This window comes from Microcaecilia unicolor, unplaced genomic scaffold (genome assembly GCF_901765095.1).
Source record: "Microcaecilia unicolor unplaced genomic scaffold, aMicUni1.1, whole genome shotgun sequence".
In the NCBI taxonomy this organism is placed as follows: Eukaryota; Metazoa; Chordata; class Amphibia; order Gymnophiona; family Siphonopidae; genus Microcaecilia; species Microcaecilia unicolor.
Window position 1 is genome coordinate 1 of NW_021963056.1, and position 12,033 is coordinate 12,033.

The following is a 12,033-nucleotide window of genomic DNA, read 5'->3' on the forward strand; positions in this document are numbered from 1 at the left end:
AAACTCCCCATGGCACTGGCCTACATGGGATTGTCAAAGGGAATCACCCTGGGAAGGCCAGAGCTGGGAACTGAACCCAAGTCCCTGTACTTCTCAGTACACAGCACTCCCCAAGTCACCAGGCTGAGCTGTGAAGGTTTCTCTTATGAGTTACTGCACGACTGCATGTATAAACTGAGCATTACTTTCATATAAAGTAAAACACAGCAGCAGGAATTTGAGGCAAAGCTCCTGAGCCATCTCTGAGGCATCACAACCAATCTCTTTAACTTGGCCAAAGTTACTACTGGTTTATATAGGACGTGAATCCTCTACAACAGTGAAGGTGTCAAATTTACCTAATCCTTTCACAAACTTCATAAGGCACATAATGTAGTCAGTGGAAGCGTTGGCAAAGACTTGAATGTTGTTGGTGCTGAGGAACGCCTCAAAGACATCAAATACTGGAGCCTGGCATTTCCCTATTAAAACAAGACAAGAAACAATGAATCTCATCTTTCCAACATCAGACGTCTTCGAAGAATGACTTAGGTCTACAATGAAGTGATACCAATGACTTGAAGCAGATATCTAGTCTCGATCCTAAAGACTGAGTGAATTACTTCATCTGAGTTCCCACACCTGGCTGGAGAGCTAAAGCCATAGTCTGAAGCAGGAGTTTTGGGTGTCACCATTTGGGCACTGCTATTAGGGTGCCAGACTTTTGGCCACTGGACTTTTGGGCATCCATAACTCTTCTCTCTACTTTTCCCCACATCGACATCTGGTACTCGACAGAGGCTGCTCACTACTGTGGCTGGGGGCCCTTGGAGCAGAAAGAAGATGTGGGCTGCCCCAGACAGTGCCCGTGAGGGAGGACAGAACAGCCTGTCTGAAGAATCATTCACCCTCACTTGTGCTGCCTGGGGCAGCCTACATCTCCCTTCTGCTCCAAGGGCCCCCAGTTGCAGCAGCGAGTAACCATGGGCCGTGCTCTCTATCAACCAGTACAGGTCAGTGGGAAGAGAGGAATTTTAGATGCTGTTTGGGCGTCCAAACAATGACACCCAAATGACAGTGCCCGAAGCTTACATACCCGTCCCAACTTTTCCAGTTGACACCCCTGTTTAGAAACAACAGCAACTGAAATCCCATAATCACACGAAGGCTCATGAACCAGAAGTGGGGATCCTTATAAGAAACAGAACAGGCTAAGAAGGAACTCTTCCACACACACAAGGCAGAAGAGGATGCCTCTGCAGATATGAGCATCCAGCTATGGTATGTTGCTTTCATAGCTTATATATTCTGGGGACATTTTTCAATCCGCAAGCATAGCTGCAAAGTCTGTAGCCGATCTGCACCAATTTTCAAAGAGAAAATAGGTCCATACTTTCACTTTGAAAATTACTATGGGTACAGAGTACCCAAAGGCATTTGAACTTGCTTTTTCAACTGAATGCACATAGATTTTAAAATGCACTTCCAAACAATCAGACTTTTCACACAGAAATTAAGAACAACTCTTGATCAACAATACTGTGGTAAACACAAACCCATGCTAGACTGGGCAAAAATTAAAATATGGAGAAAAAGGCCTCGACAGTTTGCAATACTCCATGAAACTTCATGTAATCTAGTCCTGCCACAGTTGTGCTTACCCAGATTATTTCACCCCACAGAGGTGATGTATCTTGCGTTCTTTTAGGAACAAGAATTCATCTTTAGATGGGACACAGTGGCCCCTGGTGGCCTCAACAGGGAAATAGAATGGCAATCTTAAAAAATTTCCCGCGCTTAGATGACAGCCTATAAATGTACTGCGCATGTGTGGGCGTTCACTGTAGGTTTCAACCCTGATGGGAGTTAGTTCCTGTCTATGATTTGCCGATTTATAAGTTGATAAAATGGAAAGCTTAAACTGTTGAACTATATTAGATTATATCAAGATCACATTTCAAATCGTATGAGCCTTGATTGTTTTTGGTCATCTATATAGTTTGTGAGCTAAAAATGCTGGCGCACCATAGTAAAAGACCCCTATTGTCTACAATGACACCCAGATTTGTTTGTTGAGTGCTAACTCCCAAGGTAGACCCTAGCATCAGGTAACTATAATTTGAATTATTCTTCCCAATGTGCATCTCTTTGCATTTATCCATATTAAACTTCATCTACTATTTAGATGCCCAGGCCTCCAATTTCCTAAGGTCTTCCTGCAATTTTTCACAGTCCACATGTGTTTTAACAACTCTGAATAGTTTTGTATCACCTGCAAATTTAATCACTTCACTTGTCGTTTTGATTTACAGATCATTTTTAAATATGTTAAATCCATGCGGCACTTCTCTCCTCCATTGAGAAAAATGGCCATTTAACTCTACCCTCTGTTTTCTGTCCAATAACCAATTCTTAATCCACACAAGGACATTGACTCCTATCCCATGACTTTTTAATTTTCTCAGGAGTCTCTCATTCTGAAAATCTATATACACTACGTCAACCAGCTCACCTCTACCCACATGTTCATTCACGTCTCCAAAGAAATGAAGCAAATTGGTGAGGCAAAACTTCCCTTGGCTGAACCCGCTGACTCTGTCCCATTAAACCACATTTGTCTAACACATGATCCCATTTTTGTTTTGTGAAAATGCTCCCCACCCTCCCCCCTCATTACTCTAGTTCCTGTTCAAACTAACAATTTGCGTTCAAAATCACCCCTCTCCCTCCTCCAACCCTACCACCCTGAACTTAAACAAACACTAAGATGACCTGGTATCTGGACACTTATGACCCCAGGTCATCTCCGACAGAGTAATATTCCCACCTCATCCTTCCCTAACCAAGCAGAAAACCCCTAAAATAACCCCCAATATGACAAAATACCACTTAAGAAACACTCTTAAATCTATTCAGTACTGCACTTCTTCCTTTATGGGAGACTTTTTGCAAGTAGAAACTCCAGATAAACATGAAAGCCCTTCTGCCCTTTGGAGAATTCCTAACAGCCCTTGCCTCCCACAACATAAAGAATGGAACCCTTTTTAAAAATTGGCATTACATTGGCCACCCTCCAATCTTCAAGTACCATGGACGATTTTGACGACAGGTTACAGATTACTAACAGCAGATCATCAATTTCATGTTTGAGTTCTTTCAGTATCCTATAGTAGTGTTTCCCAAGTCCAGTCCTGGAGTATCCCTTTCTAGTCAGGTTTTCAGGACATCCACAATGAATATGCATGAACTTAATTTGTATACACTGCTTCCATTATATGCAAATCTTTTTTTTTTTGCAAGGACCATACTTGGGAAACACTAGGGCACATAGCATCCCGTCCAGGTGATTTACTACTCTTTGTCGATTTGGCTCAGTATGTCTTCCAGGTTCAATGAAATTTCTTTCAGTTCCTCTGCACCGTCACCCTTGAAAACTATTTCTGGTACAGGTAGATCTCTTACATCTTCTTTCGTATAGACCGAAGCAAAGGATTCATTCAGTCTCTCCGCTGTGGCATTGTCATCCCTGAGTGCCCCTTTTGCTCTTTGATGTTCTAACAGTCCCCTGTATTCCCTCACAGGCTTTCTGCTTCTGATGTACCTGAAAAAGTTGTTACTATGAGTTTTTGCAAGTTTTTCTTCATATTCTCTTTTAGCCTTCTTTATCAATGTTTTGCATCTAATTTGAAAGTGCTTATGTTTCTTCTTATTTTCTTTACTTGGGTTCTTTTTACATTCTTTGAAGGATGTTCTTTTGGCTCTAATAGCCTCTTTCATGCCACCTTTTCACCATGCTGGCTGTCATTTTCTCTTCTTTCCATCTTTGTAAATATGTGGAATACATCAGGTCTGGGCTTCCAACATTGTATTTTTAAACAGCGTCCATGCCCGATTTAAAGTCCTAACCTTTGCGGTTATCCTTTTAGCTTCTTTAACCATTTTCCTAATGTTATCATAGTCACCACCCTTTAGAAGATTAAATGTTGCCATAGTAGATTTTCTTAGTTACTTCACTCCAGATATCAGCTCAAATTTGATCATGTTATGACCACTGTTTCCCAGCGGACCCTACACCGCTACCTCTTGTACTATGCCCTGTATTCCATCAAGGACTAGATCTAAAATAGCTCTCCCATTTGTCGGTTCCTGGACCAGTTGCTCCATGAAGCAGTCATTTATTACATCTAGGCAGGGCTTTTTTGAGGGGGTACTTGGGGGTACTGAGTACCGGCACCTTTTCCATTGTCTGCTAAAATTGACCCTTGGACCCCAAGTTTTAATGAAAGAGCTCAGGCTCTACACACCAATTCTGCCTTGTCATAGGTTCTGTGACTGGTTTTAGGGGGCCTGGCTATTGTGGGTTGGGTCCTTCAGTGATCACCCTACCTTTGAAGGGTGGCCTAGCATTTGAGTACCGGCACCTTTTTTGCTAGAAAAATGTACTGCATCTAGGAATTTTACCTCCCTAGCACTCCCTGATCTAACATTTATCCAGTCACTATTGGACCTTTCAATCACAAACCAGAGGCTGACTTCCATTCCTTCTCTAAAAATAGGTCATTCTGCATGGATTAAGATGAAGGCAGTTTCTGTAGTAGGGCCAAAAAGGTGGAATGACCTGCTGATTGAGTTGTGGATAAAGAGGGATCTGCTAGTTTACAGAACCAAATTAAAGATCATTTTGTTTGCTCAGGTAGTTTGGGACAATTAATTTGATAGGAGAGGTATATAGTGGGAATATTCAGGTAGCCATTGGGTAGTTCCTATGTTGCTGTAAAGACAGCGTGATTATTGATGTAAATGGATGGATTTTAATATGTTGTACATTCCATCAAGAGTTGTTTGCAGTGGTGATTAACAAATATAATAAATGAAATCAAATGGAAGGACAAAGATAAGTGGAGAATAAAGAAAAGAAGGAGTCTGGGAATCCAAGTGGGGCCAGGAGTACATAGACACAAAAATGATGAGGACCGACTAAAGGCTTCTCCTGGTGGAAAACGTTACTGGGGATGTGGCAAAGGGTACTTTTATGGCATGTAGAGTGTGGAAGTGAGGTTGGAGCGGCCCCAAAACTGCTTAAGATGCCACAGAATCAAGGTAACAAAGGTAAATGGCACACCTGGGTAGTTTAGATGTGAGAGGGAGGAGGCAAATGTTTTTGACAGAGTTGGTGACTAAGCAGAGGTGGCAGCCAAAAGTTAACCCCCACCACCCCCCCCGTAATCCAAACACAAAAACTTACCCATGGAATATTCTCCAACCAGGTACTCTTTCACATCAGACTTGCCACTGCGTACTGTTTCCAGTGCACTGAACAGAGGTCGCCACCCAGACTGGATCTGTGGGGAACACACCTCTACTAGCTGGCCAATGGAAGTGACTACCTGTCAGATGCAAAGAAGGAAAGCTATTAATATACTTAATCAGATTGGGTTTGTAAAATACCAAAGGGAAAGAGGGAAGCTCTCTTGCCAGTTATGTTGCTATGCTTCGGTGCCGGGGCTGTTATGTATTTTTATTGAATTCACAAGAATAATTACTTGTAACTTCCATTTAGTGATACATTAAGAAAAGAAAGTCTACAATTACAGCTCCTAGGAAATGAATTACACATTTCCTGAAATTTTCCTCGGCTATCACAACTTTACATTTATATATCAGACATGCTGGGGCTAATTTTCAAAAGAGTAGAAAGTGCAAAAATGTGGTACAAGAGGCATGGACATGTTTCTAACATGAAAATGTTTAAACCATATAATTAAAAAAAAAAAAAAAAAAAGTTAGTCTGATATTTGCCAAAAGAAAAACATTTTCAGAGTGGCTGTTTCAGGGGTGTGTCAAGGGCGTGAGAGGGCCTTATTTCATTATGTACTTTTTTTTGTCATAACAGACAGTAAAACTATTTCCTTGTGCCAGAAAGAAAAATGTAGTGAATTAGACCTAATTTAAAAGCGACTAGCTCAAGACCAAACTTGTCTTTGGACCCATTTATGATTTTGCTGAGTTGGAGAGGTAGAAACGTTGGTTTGTGAAAAAGAGTGGAGAGTTGCTAAGTGATACATAACCTTTGTTTCTCTGTCCCTGTCTGAACCTTTGGACCCTCATATTTCCTTTCTTGCCTCCTTGTGTGTCATCTCCTCAAGTCCTTGCCCACTTCTAAGGAAAGAAGAAGTTACGTCAGAGAGATGGGCTGCAGTAGAGAGAAGAAGCTGGGGTCGGCAGCAGGGCAGTGTATGTGAATCACTGCCACCACTGACTTCTGGAAAGCAAAGAACGATGGCAGACTTGGGGAAGGGGATTGAAGGAGGAGGGAGATGCAGCAGGGGTTGGGGGAATGGGGGAGGACAGATGTCAGCCCGGAGGAAGAGGATAGAAAGATGGATGCTGGAGGAGGGAGTAGAAGCAGTGGTTGAAGCTGAAATCTCTGTAGAGAGGGAGTGTCATGACTCTTGGGGCTTGGTACTAAGAAGCCCCAATATCATGGAGCATAACCCTGGCACAGCAATCACCTGAAGTCTCTATTATTTTATAAAGTCTCTTTTATTGAATAAATCACAGATAATTTACTCACAGATAGATGTTCAGGATACAGAGACTTCTTAATCTGGAGGCTGTGGGAGGTGGAGATCTGAAGAGAGGTAGTTGTATTGCAGGGGGAGGGGAAAGTAGTTGAACAGGTAGAAATAGTCCAAAGCTGGGTGACTGCAATGTGCAATATCTCATTTGGAAGAAGATATTTACAGGTTAAAAAATCCAGGTTCGTTACAGGGAGTTTGAGCCGGACAGAGCTGTCTGGAGCGAGATGGTGTTAACTCCATGTCCCTGGCTGTAATGGAGGAAGAAGCCCCTCGTGGCTGAAAGGACAAGGAAGTGGTGGGGCTTCACACAGGGAGGAGCAGATAGAGACCAATGGGGACAGAGCCTGCTATCGGATAGCAAGGGGTAGTCCTAGAGATAGGAGGGAAAGGTCATACCTGGCTGACCTCTGTGGACAGAATAATAAGACTGAGCAGGAAGACAAAAGAGCCAAGCTTGGCAGAGAGAGAGGGAGAGAGAGAAGGTCTGAGCGGCCTCACAACCAGTGATAGCAGTTCTTACACAGCCAAACAAGTGTGGTTGCACTGCCTGTGAACTACATTACCCACAGTGCATTGCTCATGTATTTTTCCAGTGGGGAAACTGCAGCAATGATAGTCCTTGGGATTGAGAATAACAGTAAAGGCATTACACACATTTTAGGATCACGTTATAAACTAGTGCGAGGCTGTCGGAGGACAGAACAGGGAGAGACGCCAAGCAGGCAGGATGGCTGGCGGCATGATACCGTTCCATGAAAAGTGCCGCCTGAGGCCCTCGCCTCAGTTGGCCAAATTATAGGGCCACCCCTGGTTTCAGTGATAACAGCAGTGCTATGACTGCATCAAGCTTCCAAAGTGGATTTGGGGTAGCCTGCATAGTTTTACCCATGGTTGCTTCAAACACTGGTGAGCACAGGAGATGAGGTCATATATTTTTAGACAACAGTCTGGCAAATTATGGTGGCTGTGTGGACCGCAACAAAATTTGGTGGTAAGACATGGCAGAGGTGTCAGATTAAGGAAAGAAAGTGACAAAGCCTGAAACAGCCTATCAGTAGAGGTGGTGGAGGCTGGCACTGTAATCAACAACAGGACATATTTGGGCCACATATGATGGCAGTGGTAGAAACCTGGTTGAAGGGGTGGGATGTGAGGCTGTCCCGGTGTTGGTCTAAATGTGATAGTTTGTTTCATCTACTCAAGGTGGTAGAAGGTAATGGAAAAATAATCTGATCAATCAACTGATTTATATCTGCAATCATTTTCTACTTTTTACTCTCTGAGAAAGGAGTTTAGCTGCTATGTTCATGCCCACTGCATCGTCAGTCCAGGATTGAAAGGGCTCATTTTAAGGCTTATCGCGCTTTTCAGTGTTGCCTTGTTCTCATACATGTTTAAAAATACATCTGATGAAGGGAGGAGGGACCGGGGAGGCGAGGGAGGGAAGGGTTGGGTATAATTAGTTTAGTGGGATGGTTAGGCTCCAGCCTCTAATATGATTTGGTTGATGGACCGGGTTTTAACAGTTATATAAGGGTGTAGGCTCTGCGGGTTTGCAGTGCCTAGGGGGGGGGGGGGGGGTGTGAAGGCTCCTGGCACAGTCCTAGCAGTGGATACTCCACTCTGGCTCACCAAGAGTGCTTGAGAGGACTGCAATGGTACCCTTGGCCTCCTTGTGGATCCTTGAACTATGCCGGGGTGGAGCCCCGCCCCCATTGCCACTGGACTGTGGGATAACGTGCTATTTGGAAGTGGGGTGTTGTCAGTAATTTAGTGTGTTACACAAAGACCTTGAATAGATAACTTAGTGACGTGACTGTAATGATAAGGTGATAGGTCCACCGGGGTTGTGAGATCACAGACCATCGGTGGACCTTTTTGAGCTCTGTATATTTTTGTCCATGGTCTGGGCCACTGGGTAGCGGCAGTCTTGCAATAAAAGGACACTACACGACAAGCCTAGTGTAGTGGATGAATGGAGTGGGATAGGAGGGGAGGGAGGGGGACTAAAATGGGGGAACTTGTTTTGATGGTGTTGGCGGTATGGACTTTGTGAATTATTCATGGTTTTATGTGTTTGCTCTGTGGTTTTGTTTGACCTTCTGCTGTACACCATCAATAAAAAAGATTGAACTAAAAATACATCTGATGAATACTCATTGTGAATGTATGGACAAGCTGCTGTCCTTAGCTCTTGCTGAGAACTCCTAGACTAGACATACTAGGATCATTTCAGCGACAAGACAGAAACTAATCACACAAATGGGATTTGCCTTTATTTGTAACAGCTGAAAAGCAGAACTCTGGGAAATTAATTCTTGGAAGAGCAAGAGGTACACACGCTGCATGCTTAAGCTTTCCAGAGGCCCCATCTCCACCCCTCCCCCCCCTTAGGAGTTCCATGGTGCTCATTTACCTGGTCCTGGACATCCTCATCGCACAGCTCCAGCTGCATGATGCGCTCAAACGGACGAAACAGCGCTTCATTGAAGTGGAAATGAGGGGGCTCACTCCAGTCACTCAGAACTTCAATCATGATGTCGTGGATAAAAGAAACAGCTTTTTGTGAAACATGCCTCTCTTTATGACAGGCAGCCTACAGAAAGATAAAGGAGAGGGGTTGACTTCTCAAGCAGGGAACAATTTGCTAATCTTTGGAGTTGTCTCCTGAGGCATCCTGCTTTAGACAGCTAGTCCCAGATGCATCAACCAAACGTTAAAAAATAAGAAACGTAAAAGTGCTTAACGATTTTAAAAAAATGAGGCATGCACTACTAAAACACTCCAGAAATGTTCGGATCGGTATTGCAAAGTAGGATGTATCACAGAATCGTTAAACCCGTCGTTAATCAGCGCCTAAAGCATGCGCAGAGCAGCCAAGCGTTATGCTGGCTGCTCTGCGCATGCCACAAAAACCCAGCTGTCAAAACAAAAAAAAAACCCCCACAAACAGGTGTGTTTCAGGAGAGGGCAAAGGCGCTCGTCATGAGCGTCCTGTATGGACGCCTTGCCCCCCCCGCTGCTCTCCACTTCCCCCACCACGAAAAATCTCCAATTTTAGCAGCCCCGGGCCGGCCCTCCGCTCTTCCTGTGTATTCTCCCACACTAGCTCCGCCTCCTGCCATGCTCCGGTCCCGTGCCCCGCCCCCGCCGCCCACCCTATGGTCGTGGCTGCCGTTCCCCCCCTCCAACGACCCCCCCCCCTTGCCTTACCGGCCCGTGCAGCGCATGTCACCTCTGCTGCATGGGCAAGAACAGCAGATCGGCGATTCAGAAGACCTCCTCAGACGTCCCCTTCTTTCTTCCTGGGCCCGCCCTCCTCTGACGTACTACGTCAAAGGAGGGCGGGCCCAGGAAGAAAGAAGGGACGTCTGAGGAGGCCTTCTGAATCACCGATCAGCTGTTCTTGCCCGTGCAGCAGAGGTGACAGGCGCTGCACTGGCCGGTAAGGCAAAGGGGGGGGTCGTTAGAGGGGGGGAACGGCAGCCACGACCAAAGGGGGGGGCGGGGCACGGGACCGGAGCATGGCAGGAGGCGGAGCTAGTGTGGGAGAATACACAGGAAGAGCGGAGGGCCGGCCCGGGGCTGCTAAAATTGGAGATTTTTCGTGGGGGGGGGGGGGGGGGGGCAAGGCGTCCATACAGGACGCTCATGACGAGCGCCCTTGCCCCCTCCCGATCCTTTTTTTTTGTTTCTTTTTTGGTGCTGAGGGAGAGGGGAGCAGCGGCGACCTGGGGCGTCAATAAAGGACACCCCTGACGCGTTTTCGCCCCCCCCCCCCAGTTATTTTTTTTAATGGATTTGGTAAACTTCTAGCAGACAGACAGCCCTACCGAGAGGTACAGACTCTCGTTAGATTACACGGTGTTTTCATGCGTTAAACGAATCGGAAAAGGTTAGTGCATGTCATTTCAATGGGATTTGTAGAAGAATTGCTCATCTGCATTCAGTTTTCGTTAGCTGCTACTGTCGTCGGAAAATAGGCTTTAGTGCATGGAAAGGATAGGAAATTCTTCCTTAAGGGCTCATTTAACGATGAAAAACGTTTAGTGCATCTGGGCCCTAGTCCCTTGCTGTAATTAGAGTGGACATGGAGGGTAATAACTGGGTGGAGATTTTCTGCTGTGCTCCTGGCAGGTGAAGATAGATGTCATCCTGGCAAAATGGTGCAGGAGGCAGTTTACAAAAATATAAAAAAATGGTGCTAAGCCTCTCTCCTCCCAATCATTTCTGTGTCAGTGCTGCTCTTAATACATGTCTAGGGACAGTGGATTCATCTAACTGAATACAGTGAAGATGAAGGGTTCTATTTCCATTGTATGGAGACCGGGTTGTGGAGTCCCGCATCCCCTATTCTTTTTAATTTACTTATGGCACCTTTGGGTAAAAAACTCTCGAGCTTGGGGTTTAGAATCTTAATGTATGCTGATGACATAACTCTTTATATCCCTTTTGAGAGCCAACTATCAAATGCTACTGCGGATGCCAAATTGGACCTGGACATGAACAAGGATGAAACTAAGTTCATAATTTTTAGTAGTATATTTAATATGGATTAATGAGAAATCCTTGTCTATTGATAATATCGATTTTCCCCTTGAATCCTCTCTCAAGATTCTGGAAATAATCTTTGATCAGTGCTTCACATTTGAAGAACAGGCGCTGACAACAGCTTCTGAGGCAATGGTTCTCAAACCTGATCCTGCACATCTCTCTCATGAATATTCATCGTGGAGATCCTGAAAACCTGACTGGCCGGGGTGCCTCCAGGACCAGGTTTGGGAACCACTGTTCTAAGGTTTTTAAAGTTTTATGGAAGTTACTTTGCATTAGATCTAACTTTAAATCTGATGCGTTTAGATTAATCGCACAATCATTGGTGCTGGCTCACATCAATTACTGTTAACATTATTTATCTAGGTTGCAAAAGATCTGGGAGTAAAGAAATTCTAGACATTATTAAATACAACTGCCCATTTAATTTCTGGGGTACCTAAATTCGACAGAGCCACTCCAAAGCTTGTGCAATTGCATTGGTTACTAGTACAGGCGTGCATATTGTTTTTAAACTCTGCTCTTTGATCTTTTCAATAGTGCATGGAGAGATGCCTTCCTATATGACAAATCTCATTTGTTTATCAGCTTGAAATGCTGTTCCAGGTTCTAGGGGTTTTTTGGCTTGTCAAGCGGCCAGCAATTGGAATGAGTTACCTGTAGAAATTAGAGCTCAAAACAACTATGCAGTATTCAGTAAATTATTGAAGACCTTTTTATTTAGAAAATATTTGGGTGCAAATCATTAATTTAGTATACCAGCTGTTGTATGTTTTCTATTGGTTTGTATTATTCATGGAGTCTGCCCAGTCCTTTTTAAGTATGTATGCCAGACTGAACTTTTGACAGTATGTGTGGGATATAACTGTAAACTAAAGTAAAAATAGCACGGATGTTAGTTTGTACACCACTTAGAGTC

The 12,033-nt window shown here is 44.3% G+C and overlaps 1 protein-coding gene across 1 annotated transcript in view; it reads right to left on the reverse strand.

The window, feature by feature from the left end:
• Positions 1-338: 338 nt before the first annotated feature.
• LOC115458854 (brefeldin A-inhibited guanine nucleotide-exchange protein 3-like) overlaps positions 339-12,033 on the reverse strand; it is a gene marked incomplete at its 3' end in the record, with an annotated part of 189,363 nt that continues 177,668 nt past the window's right edge. The window contains exons 23-25 of the mRNA XM_030188691.1: positions 8,977-9,156; positions 5,225-5,366; positions 339-461 (exon numbers count right to left, since the gene is read on the reverse strand). Of these exons, the coding sequence (XP_030044551.1) occupies positions 339-461; positions 5,225-5,366; positions 8,977-9,156 (445 nt within the window). The remainder of the gene's footprint in view (positions 462-5,224; positions 5,367-8,976; positions 9,157-12,033) is intronic.